Source organism: Gracilinanus agilis, chromosome 1 (assembly GCF_016433145.1).
Source record: "Gracilinanus agilis isolate LMUSP501 chromosome 1, AgileGrace, whole genome shotgun sequence".
In the NCBI taxonomy this organism is placed as follows: domain Eukaryota; kingdom Metazoa; phylum Chordata; class Mammalia; order Didelphimorphia; family Didelphidae; genus Gracilinanus; species Gracilinanus agilis.
This window is the reverse complement of record NC_058130.1, coordinates 500,935,566-500,956,400: the sequence shown is the minus strand read 5'-3', so window position 1 is coordinate 500,956,400 and position 20,835 is coordinate 500,935,566. Positions and strand designations below refer to the sequence as shown.

General features: G+C 35.8%; 1 protein-coding gene across 1 annotated transcript in view; it reads right to left on the bottom strand.

Moving 5' to 3' along the window:
* The window catches only part of ARFGEF1 (ADP ribosylation factor guanine nucleotide exchange factor 1), a 163,508-nt gene that overhangs the window by 8,886 nt on the left and 133,787 nt on the right, over positions 1 to 20,835 (bottom strand). The window contains exons 31-36 of the mRNA XM_044665941.1: positions 19,648 to 19,783; positions 19,424 to 19,562; positions 13,566 to 13,638; positions 9,750 to 9,885; positions 6,559 to 6,698; positions 4,502 to 4,670 (exon numbers count right to left, since the gene is read on the bottom strand). Of these exons, the coding sequence (XP_044521876.1) occupies positions 4,502 to 4,670; positions 6,559 to 6,698; positions 9,750 to 9,885; positions 13,566 to 13,638; positions 19,424 to 19,562; positions 19,648 to 19,783 (793 nt within the window). The remainder of the gene's footprint in view (positions 1 to 4,501; positions 4,671 to 6,558; positions 6,699 to 9,749; positions 9,886 to 13,565; positions 13,639 to 19,423; positions 19,563 to 19,647; positions 19,784 to 20,835) is intronic.

Below are 20,835 nucleotides of genomic sequence, written 5' to 3'. Positions count from 1 at the left end.
ATTTGGAGCACTTTTTACATAAGACTATAGATGGTTTGGGTTTTAATTTTTTCCTCTGAGAAGTGGCTGTTCATATCCTTTGATCATTTGCCATTTGGGGAATGCTTTGTATTCTTATAAATTTGTATAAATCAATTCTCTATATATTTGAGAAATAGGGTTTTTCTTGGAAACATTTGCTATAAATCCCCCCCCCCCAATTTGTTTCCCTTCTAATCTTGGTTGCATTGGTTTTATTTGTGTAAAACCTGTTAAATTTAATGTGATCATAATTATCCATTTCATTTTCTTCTATTGCTCCCTTGTCTTGTTTGGTTATAATTTCTTCCTTTATTTCCAAGTCTAACAAATAAACTTTTCCATGTTCCCCTAATCTGTTTATGATGTCACCTTTGATTTTTAAATCAAATATTTATTTTGGCTTTATCTTGGGATATGGTGTGAAATGCTGGTCTGTGTCAAACCACGGAGAAATGTCCCAAGGATGATTACATTCCCACTTCTGAATGACTTAATTTACTAAGACTGCTTCAGGAACATCCTTCAACATTCTAAGATGATAAGCACTTTTCATAATTGTCCATTAATGAGCATTTGTTGAATTAAGATAAACCTCAATTAGGAAGCAGAATTAGAGGTGGGGGGAGAGGGGGTAGACCCACTTCCTTCCTGATGATACAGCTTCCAAGATTATCTTATCCAGCAGTGGCTGGATTTTCCCTTATTCTTCCCAACTCATTGTTGGTGGAGGGAACTGGAATCTTCCTGGTTCCCCATTATCTCTTTCAGGTTTTATCACTCAATAACCTCTCCTCCTTTGATGTTCACATAATGCATATCTACTATCCAATCAAAATAGTAGCTGGTGTCTACAGACATCTAAGATACTTTTCTTTTCCCAATGAATTTAGCTCCCGGTTCATAATCTTTCCCTGTTCACCAATTCTTGCCTTCATATTAGAGGACTTCAACATACATATTGATCCCTCTGCAGACACCCTAAAATCCCAAGTCATCAACTTATCGAAAGTTCCCTTACTTGATCACAATCTACTGGATTTCCCCTTTACCTTCCATTACTAAACCCTGATATTCATGCACATTGTGACCTCCAGTCCCTCAACTCCTTAGTTCTCCCCATGGTTATCACTTCTATACCAGACCACCACAATACTGTCTTCCTCTTGAGTCCCTTCTCATGTTGCTGACTGTGCCCTGATAAGCCTCAGCCTTGGATCACTCACACCATCTTCCGCCTCTGCTCCAATACAAGTGCAGCTGAATAAAGTTGAGACAATCAATCTGATTGGATAAACTATAAAAGGATTACCTAGCAGCAGGGAGGGGCCCCTTGTTTGTTTGGGTAAAGGACAACTGTAGTTTGTTTAGCATTTAACATTTGTCGTTTACCCAAACAAACAAGGGGCCCCTCCCTGCTGCTAGGTAATCCTTTTATACCTCCCTAATTACCCCATTCTTCCATTTCCCACTGAAGCTCTTTCAAACCTTTCCATCCTAAAGGTAGATGGAGGGGCAGGGGATGGATGACCTCTCCATGGCACTGACACACCCTACAAAAAAGTAAATGGCCTAGGAGGCATCAACAAAATTCCTTGTTTGGTCTTGACTTCAAAGAGGAATAGGAGGATTAAATGTCCAGTTCTGTTCCTTCTAGACCCTGTATCATTGGGCCAAACCCAAAGCTATTGCCCAGGAATTAGTGCAAAACCAAGCCTTTATTCCTCAGGGTATCCCTTGATTAATAGACACCAAGGTCCAATTATGTATGACTTTTTCATAACAGGCAGAACCTCACACTTGGGAAGCTCACTGGGATAAGAGAGAATAATCTAATCTCAATAAAGCCATGATGGCTGGTCGCTTCTTTTTCTGAATGTTACTAACATATTAACTATGTCTTTAAACTATGTATCTTGAAAACTGCCAGGAATCTAAGAGAAGATCATTAGTTTGCCGGCCCTATTCTTATACTTAAAAAACAAAACAAAACCGGGCAGGACAACTTTTGTTCTTCTTTTATCCTGCAGTACCTCTTCACAGTGGGACAGACAACTAGTCAACAACTTTTCTTAAGTGTCTACTACATGCCAAGCACTGCACTAAACGTTGGGTGTACAAAGAAGACAAAATCTCCTTTTTCAAGAAACTCACAATCTAATGAAGGAGAGACAACATGCAAACCACTATGTATAAATAGGCAGAATAAACTAGAAATAATAGAGAGAAGACACTAGAATTAAATGGTTTCCTGTGGAAGATAAGATTAAAATCTTAAGGGATTTGAAGGGACTTAAAGCCAGGGAAGCCACAAAGCAGAGAAGAAGGAGAGCATTTGAGTCAAGAAATAAAGAGCTGTACTATCAGGACACATATCTTGGGAAAGATCTATCTGCAGATAAAACAATGAACTAACCCAAAACTGGGCAGGAAGAAAGCATATTAATGATTTAATTTGAATATTGATGCCCAGAAATAAAGGGGATTCTTAATAACTGGTGAATAGCTCCAAAACTTAAGGCATATGAATGTAACTACTGCGTAGTAGTTGTCCTGGGTTCAAATCTAGCCTTAGAAATTTCCAAGCTATCTGGCCTTAGGCAAGTCACTTAACGCCAAATGCCTAGCCCTTATCACCCTTTGCCTTGGAACCAATATTTAGTATCAATTCTAAGAGAAAAGTAAGGATTTGAAGAACAAAAATAAAACCCACCAATGTTCTTATTTCTTGTTAACATGGGAAAATCTTTTATTGATGTTTTTCACCTCTACATCTAGTTCAACTGGAGAAGAATCTCCTACTCAATATTGAATTTTTCCCTCATTAAAAAAAAAAAGGAAAAAATAGGCAAAAATAAATGGTATAGTAACTACATTTGATAGTATACATAATATTCTGCCTCAATAGTCCTTTAACTTTCTACCATGGGGGGAAAGGAAGGCCTGTTTCATTGTTGCTTCTTCAGGGACTTTACTGGTTTTCCAATTACTTAGAAGTGGCTTTGTGATCTTTTCATTCACACTGTGGTAGGTGATTGTATTTTGTTCTTTGTATTTTAGTTCAGTTTATACAACTCTTGCCAAGTTTCTCTACATTTTTTCATATACTATTCTTATTACACAATAACATTCTATTACATAAGAATAAATATTCACCAATATTCTTCTGAGGATGCTATGTGGAACCTGGCCTCCCCCTTACCTTTCCACTTTTCTGACACTTAAGACACACACCTTCTTTCCCTGACCCCTCTTGCCTCTCGCCCAGCCTCGTGAACTCTTCAAATCAGTGACACTGGTTTCCTTGTTTCTTGAAGAAAACACTCATTCACTTGGCTCAGGTCATTTTCAGTGGCTAGAATGCTCTCCTTTCTCATCTCAAAACTCCTGGATTCCATGTCTTCCAGTATGTCCCATCCAGCTAAAAATCCTACCTTTTACCAAAAGCCGCTTCTATTCCCTCTTAATTCTGGAGCCATCTTTATGTTGATTATTTCAAATATCTCCTGTGTATAGCTTAATTTGTACATAGCTGTTTGTACTCAAACTTTCCATTAGATTGGGAGTTCTTTGAGAACTGGGATTGCTGAGAACAGTGCATTGCATACTGTAGGTACTTAATAAATGTTTATTGACTCACTGACTGGTTGTTTGCCAATCTCTGAAAAACTGAAGTTGAATCTGGTGGGCCCAAACAGGCTATAGCTTTTCTTTTTAATTTAAGAAAACCTTTATTTTCTGATTAGTAACAACTCTAAGAGAGGGATAAAGGCTAGGCAAACAGGGTTAAGTGACTTTCCCAGGGTCACACAGCTAGGAAGTGTCTGAGGCCAAATTTGAACCCAGGACCTCCCGGCTACAGGCCTTTTGCTCTGTAGCTTAATTATCAATAAGAATTACATGTAAGAAGTAGCCTAAAGGTATCAAAGAGATGTACAAATGAAGAAGAGGCTGGGTTAAATCATATTGTGAAGAATAACTGATGAACAGTACATATACTACTTTGGTACCAGATAATGTTAAAATACCAACAGTCAGGACCCCAGCACGTTCAGGGGATCTCCAATGAAAACTTTATAGGAAGTACATGAATAAATGTCACATGGGATAAGAAACAAAGATGCGTCATAATTTGTAAATCTGGAAGGAATATCCATAGAAATGAAATCATAGATTCATGGAAATATAAGCTGAAAAATCTATATGCTTTTGATATGATGCTACAAACTTATTTCTTTAAGGTATTAAACAAATATTTACTGTGGAACTCATATAAATAAAATCAAGGAAATGGAAGTCTGCTGTTAGGATAGGAATTCAATCTTTGAGATTTCCCAGACTCAGAACTGGTCATTTTCTGGTAGAACACTTTATTTTTCCTTGAGCAATTTCTGATATGTGCTTTCTTCCAGGGAACCCCAACAAAAACAATCATAGTGACAGAGCCTTTCAAAATCATCCTAAGAAAACTTCAGGAACCTACCTGCTTTCCATAGAGCAGTCCTCTGCTCATTGTTTGAATTAAATGCCTTGGCAAATCTATGGGATTCTAACAAACAGTCCAGTAGCTTAAAAAGTTGTTGTGAAGTTAAAAAGCGGTACATTCCTTGGTCTTGAGTATCAACTCTAACATCAAAGTCCACTGCATCTCTCTTTCAAAGACCAAAACAATAACAAAAACAAAAAAATTCATCAGTAAATTTTTGAACTCATTCTTCACTATATACTGTTTTTAAGATTTTCCAAAGTATATCCCAATCATTTCAGTGATTAAAAATGTACACAATTTTTATAGCTTAATAAATTTCCCTTTCAAGAAACAAATCCTCTGAAGAATAAGCTTTCTGGACCCTTTTCCCTAAACACACACATTATCCTGCTACCTGGAAAGAAAAGACTGACATTACAGAGGAAAAGCACTTACTTTACCCGGCTATTTTAATAGCCCTAGAAGCTGTCATAGATATCTGGGAAGAATTTAAATTAACAGGTTCTTTGGTTACTATACTTCAAAAATCAATAATTAACCTATAATCAATTAAACATTATAGCAGAAATTTAGACTCTTACAAAACTAATTGAAGTCATATATGCTAGTCAGTCAATAAGCATTTAGGCACTTATGTGTTTTACACGCTATTAAGCTGGATATGCAAAAGTACAGATGACATACAAATAAGATAAAAACACTGTAAATGGAAGATAATCTCAGAGGAAAGGCACTAGCATACATGGTGTGTGTGTGTGTGTGTGTGTGTGTTTCCCAGGAAGTCAGAGAAGCAAAGCATCATGGGTGAGAAAGGAGAGCACTCCAGGTATGGAGGGACAACCAGCGTCAAGTTCTAAATCTGGAGATGGAATGTTCTACATGAGGAACAGAAAGTAGACCAGCATAGGTACATAACAGACAATAGAGAGGGGAAGAAGGTGCTAAGATGGCTGGAAAGGCACGAAAGGCTTTAAATGCCAAATGTTTGATATTTGACTGTGGAGTTATTTAGGTAGCCATTGGAGTCTACTGTACAGGGGAGGAAGGGTGACATATTTGGATCTAGCCTTAGGAAAACCAACCAGAAGGCTACTGCAGCAGTCCAGGTTGAGGGGAGGTGAAGGCCTGTATCAGGGTACTGGCTATGGGAGTGAAGAGAAAGGAACCTACAGGAGAGATATCTGATGGCAGAAATGACAAGAGTTGACAACAGACTGGATATATGAGGTAAGCCCAAGGGCAGACTTGGGAATGGCACTGAGACTGGGAGGACTCTGGTGGCAGACTCAATAGTACTAGGGAAGTAGGGAAGAAGGGACTAGTATGAAAGGTAACACATTCAGTTTTGGACATTTTAGAGGACATAAAGTTCAATAAGTCCAAAAGGCGGTTGGTGATGGGGGAGGTTAAAAGATTTGGAATCATTTGAACAGATAATAGTTTGTACAGTTAATCTTTTTTTTTTTTATCTTTCCTTTAAAAAACAAACAAAACTCTTACTTTTCTGTTTTAATTGAGGGCTTGGGAAACAGGGCTAAGTGACTTGCCCAACATCACATAGCTAGGAAGTGTCTGAAGCTCGATCTGAAACCAGGTCTTCCTAACTCCAGGTCTGATGCTTCACGCACTGAGATACCTAACTAGCTCTGATGATAATTTCTTCAAATACCTTCAAGATGCCATTCACACCCCACCTTTTTGCAGGAGGCCTTTCCCAACTCACTCCAGCATCCCTCCTTTTTCTGTCTCTCTCTCTCTCCCTTCCCCTCCCTCCCCCCCTTCTCTGTCTCTCTGAGATTATTTTCCATCTACTCTGGAAGATCTTGTATTATATAGTTATCTACAAGTCATCTCTCCCATCAAGATGTGAGCTTCTGTGTCTGTTTTTGGTTTTTCTTTGTATGCTTGGCACTTAGCATAGTGCCTACCACATAACAATAAGTATTTAAGAAATGCTTGTTGACTGGCAAAATTAACATCATGAATTGGATACTAACTCTTCCCAATATCAGCCAAGAAATAAAGATGAAAGCTTTCATACTTCTGGTTACCTGTGCTGCTGCAAGGTTTTCTGCATCTTCTTTTTTACTAGTTGCTGGGAAGAACACAATATTGTCGATAGTTTGGATGAGTTCCAGCTGTACGACACACTTAATTAATAGGGCAGCAAACAACTTCTGTTCTGGAAATTCTGTAAGGGAAAACCCACCATTCACCCAGAAGTCATTATTTTCAGCTACTTTAAAAAGTCATTTCTTGCAAAAATACAAGAAAAATTTCACTATGAAAGAAAAAAAATATAGCCATGGAAAAATGAACACAATATCCGGCCTGGTCCTGGTACTGAGGGATCACTATGGAATGTTGCACTAGGTGTGAATACACACTATGATGCTATTATAGAAAAACTAAGTATTATTTATTAAAATGGGTCTTTAGCAACTGAATGATTAGGTAGGGCAAGATCAAATACATTATCATTTTATAAAGTTTATAACAGGAGGCACCCAATTTACAATAAAATACATCTGACCAAATAACTGAAATTTTTAATAGAGTATTATATGAAAATCCAATATCAGCATTAACAAAACCCCAAAAAACTCTTCCCTAAAACCACACTCAACTGTTGCACTATAGATATAAGGTATTCTTAGACTTTTAAAAACTGTGTTAGAGGAGTGCAAACTTGCTTAAGGACCAATTTAGTAAAATTCAAAAGTATTCATCATAAAAGAGCTTCAAAGTGATGAATTTTTTGCATGAAGCAACTTTATGCAACATTTAAATTGGTGGAAGATCTACTTATATAATAAAATCATAGGACTTTTAAAGCATTGTGTTATATAGAACATATCCTCCAATTCTCATACTACAAGAAAAAAAGCAATACTGGTATAGAAGATTGCCTTATATGAGATTTTCCAAATTTGATTTTCGGTACATACATGGTAGGAATACCTACAACCATGACTGAATTTTATGCCCGAGGCAGCAAGAAACCATTTAAGGAAAAGGGTATAAATATACTTTCACATCTTCTTCTTAGGGAGGTTTGGAGAGTGGGAGCAGGAAGGCATTGTTAGCTTAAGCCAAAGATGCCCTTGCTGACTGCCACCCTATCACCCATAACAGAGGAGGACAAAACCAGGAGTGGATTCCTTTTCCTTTTCATCAGGGGAGAAGTAACAGGTATGTGAACTATAAATGTCAACAGGAAAAGGTATTCACTCAACTTAAATCAGTGTTTTTGCTTTAAGCATCTATTCCCAACACCTTTAAGTTTGTCAGAAGCTCCCATTTGTCTGCCAACTCTTGCATGGGACTGAACCTTTCCCACTATTATGAAATATGAAGAGGAAGAAAGATATCCAAGTTTCCATAAATCAGAAAGATAAGAAGGCTTGGAGGGAAAGTTAGGTGGACAAGGAAAGATACTGAACTGTCCCAGTGGCCAAGGCAGCTCATGATCATACAGGTAATAAAATGGAAAACCCAATACACGCCTCTTCCCATGTACCAAGCTGTCTTTCAAATATAGGTTTTTAAATACACACATATCAGTTTATGCATAGGGGCCTATTGAATCTTCTTCAGTATCAATAATTTCTTGAGCCTTTCCTTTCTTGAAGGAACTCCAAGAATGAATGGATTCTCCAGGGTAGATAAAAAGAAAAAGAAAATAAAAGTTCTCTAGTCTCTTAGGGCAGCCTATGTCTCAAAGCACTAAAGATTTTCCAAGCTTAAGAGAGTCAGGAGGAAAATTCTTTTGTTTCTAGAGAAACTAAGGGCAACCTCAAGTACTCTTCCCTGGGATAACAAAACCTCTAGTGATCTTAGCTCAGGCTCCACAGCTGCTGGATGCTATAATGCTGTTTGCTCTCATGGTAATTCCCAATGCAACTAACAGCTGTGATTGAATTTCCTCTTTAAGTAGGATTCTTAACTTGGGGTCCATGAACTTCTTAAAAAAATGGATAACCATTTTAATATCTTTGGCTTACTTTGTAATCCTACATATTTTATTTTACACATTTAAAAACATCATTTTAAAAGGGGGTCAATGGGTTTCAGTCTGCCAGAGGGTCCATGACACACACACAAAAAGGTAAAGAACCACTGTCTCAGAAAAACTAGCCTGTTCTATGAGAAAAAGTAATGAGGACAAATGACAGAATAATCTTTAAAGTGGAGACTAGAGAATAAGATCATAGTGATTAAAACAAGAGGTTCCTCAGTAAAAGAAAAAGGCATTTCAGTTTCCCTCCTTTGAGAAGATCCCTGAGGGATTTAACTGTTACAGACTATTAAAAACGTGAGATTAAAGGTGAGTTTGAAGGGCCTAAAATAAAATTAAGAAAATATCCAAAAGCTAAACAGAAAATATCTCTGTTCAATATTTTCCCTAAGGATCAGAGTATGGGTCTTTACCAAATGAGAGTGTAGACTCTTACCAAACCAAGGCCCAAAGAAATTTCAGAAATACTGATAAATCAAAAGGGGCTTGGGAATAAGGAAAACAAGATATATGCAAGTTGAGGTCAGGCTGAAGAAAACTTATGGAAGCAGAATTTGACTCAGTTGAGAGGGAAGTAAAAATAGGGACTACGACTCCTCCTGGCATGTTTAAGCTGAGCTATGGATTAGAACACAGATTTGACATCATAAAGCTATGAGGGATTGTGAATGCACTAGAAAATAGGAACCAAAAAAGACCAAGAGAGGTTAAGAAAACTGAGCTCAATATAATAGGGACAGTTATAAATTCTTACATCTGTATTCCAAAAAATTACCTTTGCTAGCAGAAGATGGAGAAGACTCACCTAGAAGTAGTGGTTCATTAGAAAAAGATTTGAGAGGCAGGGATGGAATATGATGTATCAGTGGACCACAATCCTTTGCATATTGTAGCAATTCATAAGATCATAATCTTAGAGCCAGAGGGACTTTAGGACCATCCAGTCCAACTCCTTACTTTTAGAGATGAGGAAACTGAGGCAAAAGGAGCTGACTGATTTGTCCAGGGTCACACAGCTATTAAGTGTCTGAGGCTGCATTTGAACCCAGGTCTTTCCACTGAGTCACCTAGCTGCTTCCTGCATATAAATTACAACTACTAATAAACAAAAATAACAAAATAAAATTTTGTTCTATTTAGGGAACATTTCACTTTTTAAACCCATACTGTTATTAACTTTTACATGTGGGAGGATGAGACTCTTAAATTTAGAGTATAACTTACTTGCTGATGGCCTTGTTTTGTTGATTTCCTCATTATTCACAATAGACCCCACAGGGGACTGTGTCTGATATCTGTTATCTGCAGATCTTGGTTGGAGAGAATCATGTATATCTACTGACTTCTGTGATATTGTATCCTAAATAAAATAAAACGTACATTCAAGGACACTGAAAAAAATGTTCACAGACAGGATTATTTTCAGTAGGAGGTACATATAAAATCTGTGGTGTAGGAGTCATTTCCCCGCTCTTATGGCTTCCTGGCATCCAGACATCTGTTACACTTTCTGGAGGGTAACCAAGGCCCACTTTGCTTCTAGTTTATGATAACACAAGTGCCAGTTCAATGCCTGTCAAGAAGGCAATCAAAAAACCCCAGCCAATTTGATATAGACTCCCCACAGAAAAATATACACATCTAGGGTATGTTTTCTCATTACCCAGCTCATAATTTTGTTTGGCTTATCTCTGAACCATCTTTTGCCTTGTGCTCAGGGAATAGGTGATACTTATTATAACATCAATAAAGCAATAAAATAATGTAACTACAAAGGTGAAGCTATTGCTCAAAAAAAATTCTAAAGCCATCTTTAGATTACTTTTCTGTTTGAATGAATGAACTTTATAAATAGGAATCTAGAATGAAATTTAACAAAATTTAATTACTCCTTGGGACAATTCTTCCTCAAGACCTTCCAATGAACTTATTCAATTTTTCTTCCGGTACAAAAGTTTCTTTTTACTTTTGCTTTTATTTCTCTTTTGGTTTCTATCAGAAGCACTAACATTTAGCAGAAAGACTCATTTTACTACTATAAGATACTCCTCTGATGGTTTCAACCTGTAGAAACATGACCAATATCCCAGGAAAGATAGGAAAAGGCCTATATGAGGAGCCAGATGGTGCAGTGGATTCAGTGCTGGACTTGGAATCAGAAAGATTTGAGTTCCAGTCTCATACCTTTTATAGCTATGTAATCTTTGGCAAGTCACTTAACCTGCTTGTCCCAGTTTACCCATCTGTAAAATGGGAATAATAATAACATCTATTTCCAAAGGCTGTTATAAGGGCAAATGAGAGAATACATGACAAAGCACTTATAACTGACATGATAAAGATTAAACAATTGGGCCCTTAATATTAAATAGCTGGCTCTTTAATTTACAATTATCAAAAGAGAAAAAAAACTGGTAAAGAATCACTTTAAAAATGAATGCATAAGGGGGCAGCTGGATTGAGTCAGACCTAGAGACGGGAGGTCCTAGGTTCAAATCTGGCCTCAGACACTTCCTAGCTGTGTGACCCTGGGAAAGTCACTTGACTCCCATTGCTCACCAATAAGGCTGTGCTGGGCCTTTCTTTCTTAAAATAAATAATGACCAACCTCTCTTGTGTTAGTACAAGTGGCAGGGAAGGGGCAGTTTTATAAATTATCAAGCCATGGCTCAGGCTGGGTCTGCTAAGTCTAGAGAGATTGAAGATTCTTGGGGACAAGTCAGAGTCCTGGTCAGAAAAAAAATAGTTCAAAGCTAAATCTGGAGAGCTCTGCATTTGGAAAAGATCACTGCTTTGCATTCTCAAGTTCATTTCCTACCACTGTTAATGCCAGGCCCTGTGCTAAGCCCTGTGGACACATATACAAGAAGAAAAAAAGACAGCTGCTACCCTCAAAAGTAACTGAATTCTAATAGGAAAAGACAACCAATACAAAGAAGATGAAGAGGATGGGCATAGGGGTGAATGGAAGTTACTTAGTGCAGTAGAAAGAGCCATAGGAGAGAAAATTCAGAGTGCAGCCTAAAGAGGGATCAAGAAATGGAGTCTCCTTTCTTTCCTCTCTGCCTTGCCTTTGTTTCTCTTTTGGAAGCGTGGCCCAAACTGGTTTCATCACTGAGCTGACCAGGCACTTTTATGACAGGTTCAAAGCTGGCTTGTCCATCCAAAAGCCGTAGACACAACTGAGTCTCTGGCCAATCCCTCTATGCTTTTTGTATAGCCAGCTCTTCATTTCCTTTCATCCAAAGGGCAGAAAGTTTTCTATTCCTTCTAACCTTGATTAACCAGGTTGTTCACACTTAGTACAATGCCCCTATAATTAATGGTTTGTTAAGAAAGATGTTCTCATTCAACAAAGATATTAGGAATATAGAATTTTATAAGTTATTTATAAAGAGGCAGGATGATTCATTGACAGACTCAAATGAATACCAATACCACCATTAAACTTATATGTGGCCATGTTCTTTATCCCCAAATAGAATGTAAATTCCATGAAGACAAGGACTATTTTATTCTTATATTGCTAGTTAACACGGTGTTGGGCACATAATGAAAGTTTAATAATTCTTAATGATTGATGAACAGCTGAATAACTTTGTTGACAATTTACTGTAATGGCCTCAAATTTTACTTTCTGGACTACTCCTATAGAAAAAACCATTATAAAATGAAAAATATATAGCATCTTTGTACCTATAAATTTCTATTATTTTAAAACTAAATCATTAGTCATGTTTAGGCTCATTTATCTAATCCAAAAAGGAACAATTTCATTCTTTGTATTCAGTCCCAGAACCTAGCCTAGTGCTTTGACCCATAGCAGGAGTTTAAAGAAGTTTGTTGATTGAAGACTTAAGCAGATAATTTATTGTTATGTTCTATTAATTAAAATTTAGATTCTGGAATATACATAAAGAATCTATAAAATGAGTATGTAGTATTTCACCACACCTATAAATTTCCATTATTTTAGAATCATATAATAAATGACTAGGCTAATTAACTGAATCCAATCACACTGCTTTATTCTTTGTATTCAGATTTTGAGCACCTATAATAGTACCTGGCATTATTATAACAATGATAATAACTAACAATAAAAATAACTGGTAGCAATTACAAAGTACCTTATGGTTTGCAAAGCACTTTAAAAATATTATCCATTTTTTTTTCTAATAACAACCCCAGGAAGTAGGGGCTATTATTATCATCACCATGAGACCCAGAGCAGTTCTGTGGACAGACTTGAAGTCTATAAGGCAATCTAGCAGTCAAATTAATGACTGCATAGAATGTGCTTAATGAGTGATAATTAATTTCTTGATTTTAAAAGTATTTTCAAAGGAGGAACTAATGATTCAAATTCTTATATAAACCACATTAAAAGGCTGTCTCTTGTATAAAGTTTTTTTTTAAAGCAGACCATTTGAAATCACACATATACACATCCTTATATCTCCCTCTGCTCCATAGGACTTAGAGGCAGAAGAGTCCTTATTATGGAAGGAACCAATTACCTAATTTTACAAATGAGGAAACTGAGGTTCAGAGAGGGAAATGATTTGTTCAAGTTCATAAAAGTTAAGAAGAAGAATCAGAATTCAAACACAGGTTCTCTCACTCTAATTCTAGTGCAACTTCTGTTGTGCCAGCCTGACAGTCAGCTTTCCAGAACAGTTCTGAAGGTAGTAATCCTGCCCTGCCTGGCCATGCTCACGTCACAGAAATATTCAGCAAGAGGTCTTTGAGTACTCAACCAAAATGGACACAGTGGGGAGAGAAAAGAGTGAATATTATCTGCAAAAGGCTAGTATTTTTGATGAAAAGAGAGAATGAACAATAAAGAAAAATAGAGATGGGAAGTAAGTTCAAGGCACAGTGAAGCAGACAGATACTCTTGTAACAGAGAATAAGAATATACAATGGCTTTGCATTTTGGGGGAACAAACAGCTTACACATAATAGTTATGAACTGGCATATGGTGAAATCAAAAAATCATAACTGAGAGTTAGTTGTATTTTATGTCTTAAACTTACCAATTGTTTTTCACGCATGGCAGATGGGGATGTGGGGGTAGTTTCTCCACTAGGGGGCCGCCAAGTCAAGAGCCTTCAAAATAGCAGAAATACATAATGGCATATGACACCTCACATAGGTTTTAAGATCGGCATAAGAAGCCCTCAGGCTTTCCTTTGAAAAATGACAGTCTATACTAGTCATGTTATATCTAGGCCTATTTAAGCAAATAATTGGGAATTCTTCACAATACATGTGTTTCTAAAAACCAATCCAATATTGGTTCATTTAAAATGTAACTTTGACATTGCATCAACTTTATACAATTAACTGAAGTGGCTAAAAGAAAATGCACTGCCCTGCAACAAACATGATAACAAGCTCCTCTGAGCTCAGTGAGGCTCATCCTTAGACATCAGACATACATTCTACCACTGTCTGAAGACTGTGTAGCTTGGTGGGACTTGCTAGAGGGCTTTTATCTGTCACTGGCACAAACTACAAAAACCCAGGGCCATCTCCATGACACGAAGTTTTAGTAAAGGAAACAAAATAATTATTCGAAAATATAGTTTCCAAAGTAAGACTTACCAAGACCCCTAAAACATGACTGGATAAACAGTCTAATTCCAAGTCATGATAGAGAAGTCTTAGCATTTGGTAGGTGATGGTCATAGTCCTAGACCAAACTAGGACCATTTTAAAGTGCCAAGTCCAGGGGCAGCTGGGTAGCTCAGTGGATTGAAAGTCAGGCCTAGAGACGGGAGGTCCTAGGTTCAAATCTGGCCTCAGCCACTTCCCAGCTGTGTGACCCTGGGCAAGTCACTTGACCCCCCATTGCCCACCCTTACCACTCTTCCACCTATAAGTCAATATACAGAAGTTAAGGGTTTAAAATAAAAAAAAAATTAGTCTAAAGTGCCAAGTCCGATCTAACTAGATATGGAGGCCTGGTCTGAGTGTCAGTTTTCTTAGAAATACTCAAAACCAGATTATTATTTGTGAGCATGGTTAAACATCCCTACAGGCCAGGTCCTATAATAGGTTAGGGCACTAAACCCAGAATACATCTTTTATGAATCTTTACATATACTATAAGAAATTATGTAACATATAAACTTTCTAAAAGGTCTAAGAAAATTCTCCTCTGCTTCTCCCAAGGACTTTTAACATAGCCTTAGATTACATCTCCACAAAAAGTAGCAGGCACATGAATAAAACAGTTATCTTAAGTCTAGTCTAGTCTTTATACCTCTAAGCTCCACTAACAAAGAGATTTAAATAGTTGATTTTACTTCCTTTGACAGGATCTCTTATTAGAGGGCCTATCAAAACAAAGTTAATCAAAGCTTATTTCTGCACAGACTTACATCTCACATCACATTCAAACATAAAGAACATATGATTTAGATAAAAAGAGGGATATCACAAGCAAATTAGGGGAGTATGGAAAAATTAACCTGTAAGATCTATAGATAAGGAGAGAGTTTATGACCAAGAGAGAGAATCAAAGGAGGTAAAATGGATGATTTTGATTATCTGAAATTAAAAATATTTTGCACAAACAAAACCAATGCAACCTAAATTAAAAGAAAGCAATAAACTGGGAAATTTCTTTTAAAACCCCTACATTCCTTCTTATAAAAGGCAGAAAAGTGGTAATGGCTAGGCAATGGGAATTAAGTGACTTGCCCAGGGTCACACAGCTAGGAAGTGTCTGAGGCCAGATTTGAACTTAGGACCTCCCATCTCTAGGCCTGACTCTCAAACCACTGAGCCACCCAGTTGCTCCCTGGGGGATTTTTTTTTTTTAACAGCAAGTCTTTCTAATAAAAGACTTAATTCTCAAATACACAGGGAATTGAGGCAAATGTATAACACTGAAAGCCACTCCCCAATTGACAAATGGTTAAAGGATGTGAACAAGCAGTTTTCAGAAGAAGTCAAAGTTTATCTGTAGTTTAATTAAAAAGTACTCTAAATCCCTATCTATTAGACAAAGGAAAATTACAATATCTCTGTGGTACTACCTCACAACTATCAGATTAGCTAATAAGACAAGAAGGAAAATGATAAATGCCAGAAGATATGTAGCAAAATAGGGAAACTGATACACTTTTGGTAGAGCTGTGAATTGATCTAACCACTCTGAAGAACAATTTGGAGCTATGTCCAAAGGGCTATAAAATTGTATATAGCTCTTTGAGCTGGAAATACCGCTACTAGGACTATATCCCAAAGAGATCAAAGAAAAAGGTAAAAGATGTCTATAAACAAAAATATTTATAGCAGCCCTTTTTTTGTGTTGGCAAAGAACAAAAATCAGATACTCTAATCAATGTATTGATCATCATAATGATCCAAGAAAGTTCCACAGGATTCGTGAAGAAAAATGCTATCTATCTAGAGAGAGAAATGATGAATTTGAGTGTAGACTGAAGCATAATTTTTTCATTTGCTTTATTATTATTACATAACAACATAGCTTAGGACAACTAGGTGGAGAGAGAGCTAGATCTTGAGATGGGAAGTCCTGGGTTCAAATCTGACCTTAAACACTTGCTAGCTGAATGATGCCGGGCAAGTCACACCCCATTGCCTGGCCCTTAACTGTTCTTCAGCTGGAACCAATACACAGTACTGATTCTAAGCATGGCAAATAGAGAAATGCTTTGCTTGTGCCAAAAAAAAAATGCACTGATATATCATATTGCTTGCCTTTTCAATGGGTGATGGAGAGTGTGGAGGGAGGAAGAGAATTGGAAACTTAAAAATTTTAGAAATGAATGTTAAAATAAAGTATATTTTTAAAACTCTTGTTTCTGGAAAGATATCTGATTGTACACAGCAGAGATGCTATTCCAGATACACTTTATCAGAAAACTGAAGTAAGTAGGGAAAGCCCCCCTACTCAATAGCTCTTATGTTTTCTAAAGTACAAAAAAGTAGCCTTAATTAAGCTTAATGTCTCAGTTCCAAGAAAAATAAAAGAAATAATTCCTAAATAATTATGCAGATCCATTCCTTTCAGTAAAAGTGAATAAATTTAAGTGGCCAAAATAAATTTAAATTAGCTCAATTACTATAGGAAAAAAAGTCAAACATATGATGACCTTTTATCAGGGTTTGATTTTGCTGTTTTCTAATATATATGAAAGGTAATCTTCATTTGGTATTATATTTATCATAATGGACACATGCAAATTGTATGCATAGTAGTACATGTATAGAATAATTTTAGAGTATTTTTTTAGTTTGATCTTACTATTATACTGAAAATAACAGATACCCCAAAATTATACTGTATAAGTAGAAAGGGCTTTAAGCAACTTCTCATAGTTTTATAGATGAGGAACCTGGAGACCAGAAAAATTCAGTGACTTGCCCAGAATCACAAAGCTAGCTACTGGAAGAGCTGCAACTAGAACTCATTTTATTTTTCTTTAACCAAATACCATTAGAGAGGAGCTATAAATTTTCAATATTTATGTATTATTCTGCTCAATACTTGCTTTAAAAAAAAACTTCTTTTTGCGCATGTTTATATAAAAAATTATAATTATACAAGTCAATGAAGCAAACTACTATCACTTTATCAGTAAATATTTCATATAATAAAATTAAATGGCTGAGAAATGTCATTTTAGATTTTTTTTTTAAATCCCCTAGAATGAAGATGTGGGAGAAACTTGCTAAGTGAAAAACTGTTTTTTAATATAATCACTGAAAGGAACTAACTTAAAAGTACACCTCAAATCACTACATGTGAAACCACTTAACTAGAGAGATGAGTGCTTTTAAAGATTGCTGAATTCTGTCTAATATTTAATTGTCCTTTTTTGCCTCCTTTCTAATCCACAAGTTCATTTTATGAAAAGATCTGAAATAAACTTCAGTTCCCAGAAAGTCGAAGATACTTTTTTTGTGACTCAAAAAAAGGTTATGAAACAAATTTCTGCTTCAGAAGATGGGACTAATTAAATTAATGGAGTAGGATCAAAGATCTAGAATTGGCAGGCCCCTTAGAGGTCAATCATTTAACCTAACCCACTCATTTTACAGATGAGGAAACTGAGGTAAAACAAGTTAAGCTGTTCAACCAATGTCACACAAGTACTAAGTGGGAGAGTCAGGATTCAAACTCAGGTTCTAGGAATCGAATTCATCATTCTTTTCACTACATCACAACCTACTTTATACAAATTTATTTTCTCAAGAGATTTTGTGTGAGAATTCAATTCTTCTTTCACATGGTATGAACTACTGCAAAATAAGGTTGCCATAATGGCTCTCAATTCAGAGAGAAATGAGCATTTCGCTAGTCATTTTAACTAATCGTTTTCCAAGATGCTTTTATGAAATGGGCTAAAAATATAAGATAGAGGATGAAAGAACTTGAAGCCTTAGCCATGGTGGCTTACTTTAGTAATAAAGGTTGGACTAATAAAATACTGACACAGAATTTCCCAGGGAAACAAAATCCTTATGTTGTAGATAGACAAAAGTATATATATAGATTTTGCAAACAGCATATGTTGAAATTTGCTTCATGATTTTTGGGGAGAGTAAAATTTTTTTCTTTTTAAAATTCAAATTAGAAGTCATGCTAAAACAATAGTTCACAAATTTTATTTGATAAAATGAAACTATTATGGCATACTATTTTAAGATATTCTCTTCTTAAGAAAAAAAGGAAAACAATTGTATATGTATATGTATATGTATATGTATATGTATATGTATATGTATATNAAAACAATTGTATATGTATATGTATATGTATATGTATATGTATATGTATATGTATATATGTATGTCTAGTCCTGATCCCTGTATGGGTATGTATGAATTAAATGACAAGGTCCCTACTGATGGTAAAAGTCTATTTGTCTGGAATGCTATCAAATGAAAAGCTTCTAACTCATTATAGATTACTACAGAAACATTCTAAATTCATCAGAATTGTTACCATTTAGATTATAAATTAAAATTTTGAAGGCCATGGAAAAATGCTATTAAATTTATTAAGCTGAAAAGTATTTGCTTTTAAAATGCTACTGTCTTTTAAAAATAGAACTCATAAGGGATAAATTCAGTGAATGGAGATACAGGAAGTATTCTGTAACATAAAAATCTGTGGGTTCTTTAAAAAAGAAAAGAAATGGGGGCAGCTATGTGGCTCAGTGGATTGAGAGCCAGGCCTAGAGAAGGGAGGTCCTAGCTTTAAATCTGGCCTCAGACACTTCCTAGCTGTGTGACCCTGGGCAAGTCACTTGACCCCCATTGCCTAGCCCTTACCACTCTTCTGCCTTGGAACCAATACACAGTATTGATTCTAAGATGGAAGGTAAGGGTTATTACAAAAGTAATAATAAAAAAAGAGATGTTCCAAGTAACAATTTACACATTAATATATTAAAATAAAGATGTGGCATGAAATTCTCTGGGAAGAAGATGGCAGTCCACAGAACTATTCAGTCAGGATATCTAAATTCTAAATCTCTATCTAGAAATATCAAAAGTGATTTTATCATTTAGCTGTGGTGTAGCACCATCTTTCCACCTTTAAGTACTGAGTTAAGTTCAATTGTAAATTTCTAGGGTAAGATCCCCTTATAGCATACTATATTACAGTCAAAATAAGTAATGTATTTTGTAGGTAATTTACATTGAATTTCTTTGAGAATTTATATTGATTTATCTTATAACTGATGCATTTTTTTTTAAGTTGCCTCTTCAAAAGAAGCAGTGTTTTGTTATGGGGCTTTAATGCAGAGATGTAGACATTCTTTAAAGATAAATCACTAAGCACAATAGAAATCAATGCTCAACATTAAATATACATATAGGTATTTGAAACTGTACAAAGTCTTCTTACGCATGTGGGATAGTGGTTTTGAAGATATCCAATGTGCAGCTGCAAGTTTTATCCCAAATTTCTAGGGTAAATTTCTCACCATTCAGAATGACGACATTTTCTAAACAATTTGTACCAGAACGTGCTAATTGCTCATTATCTAGAAAAGAAAACATTTACTTATTAGAACTTATTTGAAATCGCCATATTAACATTTCTGCATTAATAGTCTTGTGCAGACCTACCCTGCTGCACACACCAGTACAGCTGTGCAAATATGTCATCCAAAAGGACATCACTTAGTACTTCTAAATATTGGGTGAATACATCACAGATTGCATAAAGTGCATGATTGCAGGTAGTTGTCATCCATTCAGCCTTCTGGAAATAAAAAAGGCAAATAAATTTCATACTAATAGTATGAATTGCTAAAAAAAAGGGAGGACAACTACAACAAGGAAAAAAACCCTTATCAAAAGATTCTTACCCCATGGCTCCAGACTATTCTAATTCATCTTTTCTTACCAATACTACTTATCTACTTTATAAATAAAAATGTTAATACTCTCTAGATAAAGGATTAATTGATTGACTATCTTTCCCCCCCTTCCCCCCATTATAAGAATATCACTTGATCATTTTGGCATGCACACTATGACCATTCAGATAATCTTAATCAGTGATTACAGCTCCAGAAAACAGAGGGGAAAGTTATAATGAGGGAAAAAGAGGAGAGATGAAATATAAATTTATTTAACTCTTGTGAGAAGAAAAGGTAACTATAAATTGCTTATGAATGAAATAAAATTGCCCTTGTTCTGGTTATTTGGGATCACTGAGAAAGATTAAGAGAATATACTACTAGCCAACTGGAAGCAATTTCCATAGTTTGATGAAATACTAGAAAAATAATATTTTTATATTTTTCAAAAATGTGGCTTTTACAAGTCTGTACTTAAGCACAATCATGTGAGTGAAAAGAGAAAAAGACCTATCTTACCACGGTTCCTAACAAGCATGCCAGAATCATACAACTTACAAAATAATGCATTTAAGAGAAAATAGCTATAATAATTTGTGAGTGTGCCTTACTCAATTCAGAAAAAGGAACCACCTGAAGCTAAAGAGAAATATGCTTTCCTTCTTTTAGAGACAGCAACAAACTTGAATAAAAAAAGAAAGGCAAGTCAAAAATAGCTATGCGATGAACCTAAACCCAAACAATTAATTCACACAGTTCTACTCCACAAATAACATTATGAATTATTTAGACATAGTACATACATTATACTCTCTTGTCTGTAGGAAAACTTCCAGAGGCTTATGTTTATGTAAAAATTTTTGACTAAACACCTGGAATCATGTTTACAGAAAAATGAATTGGTGCTTAACTGTGGCCTAATGAAAACATCTCTCTCTGTTTTTTTTGTTTT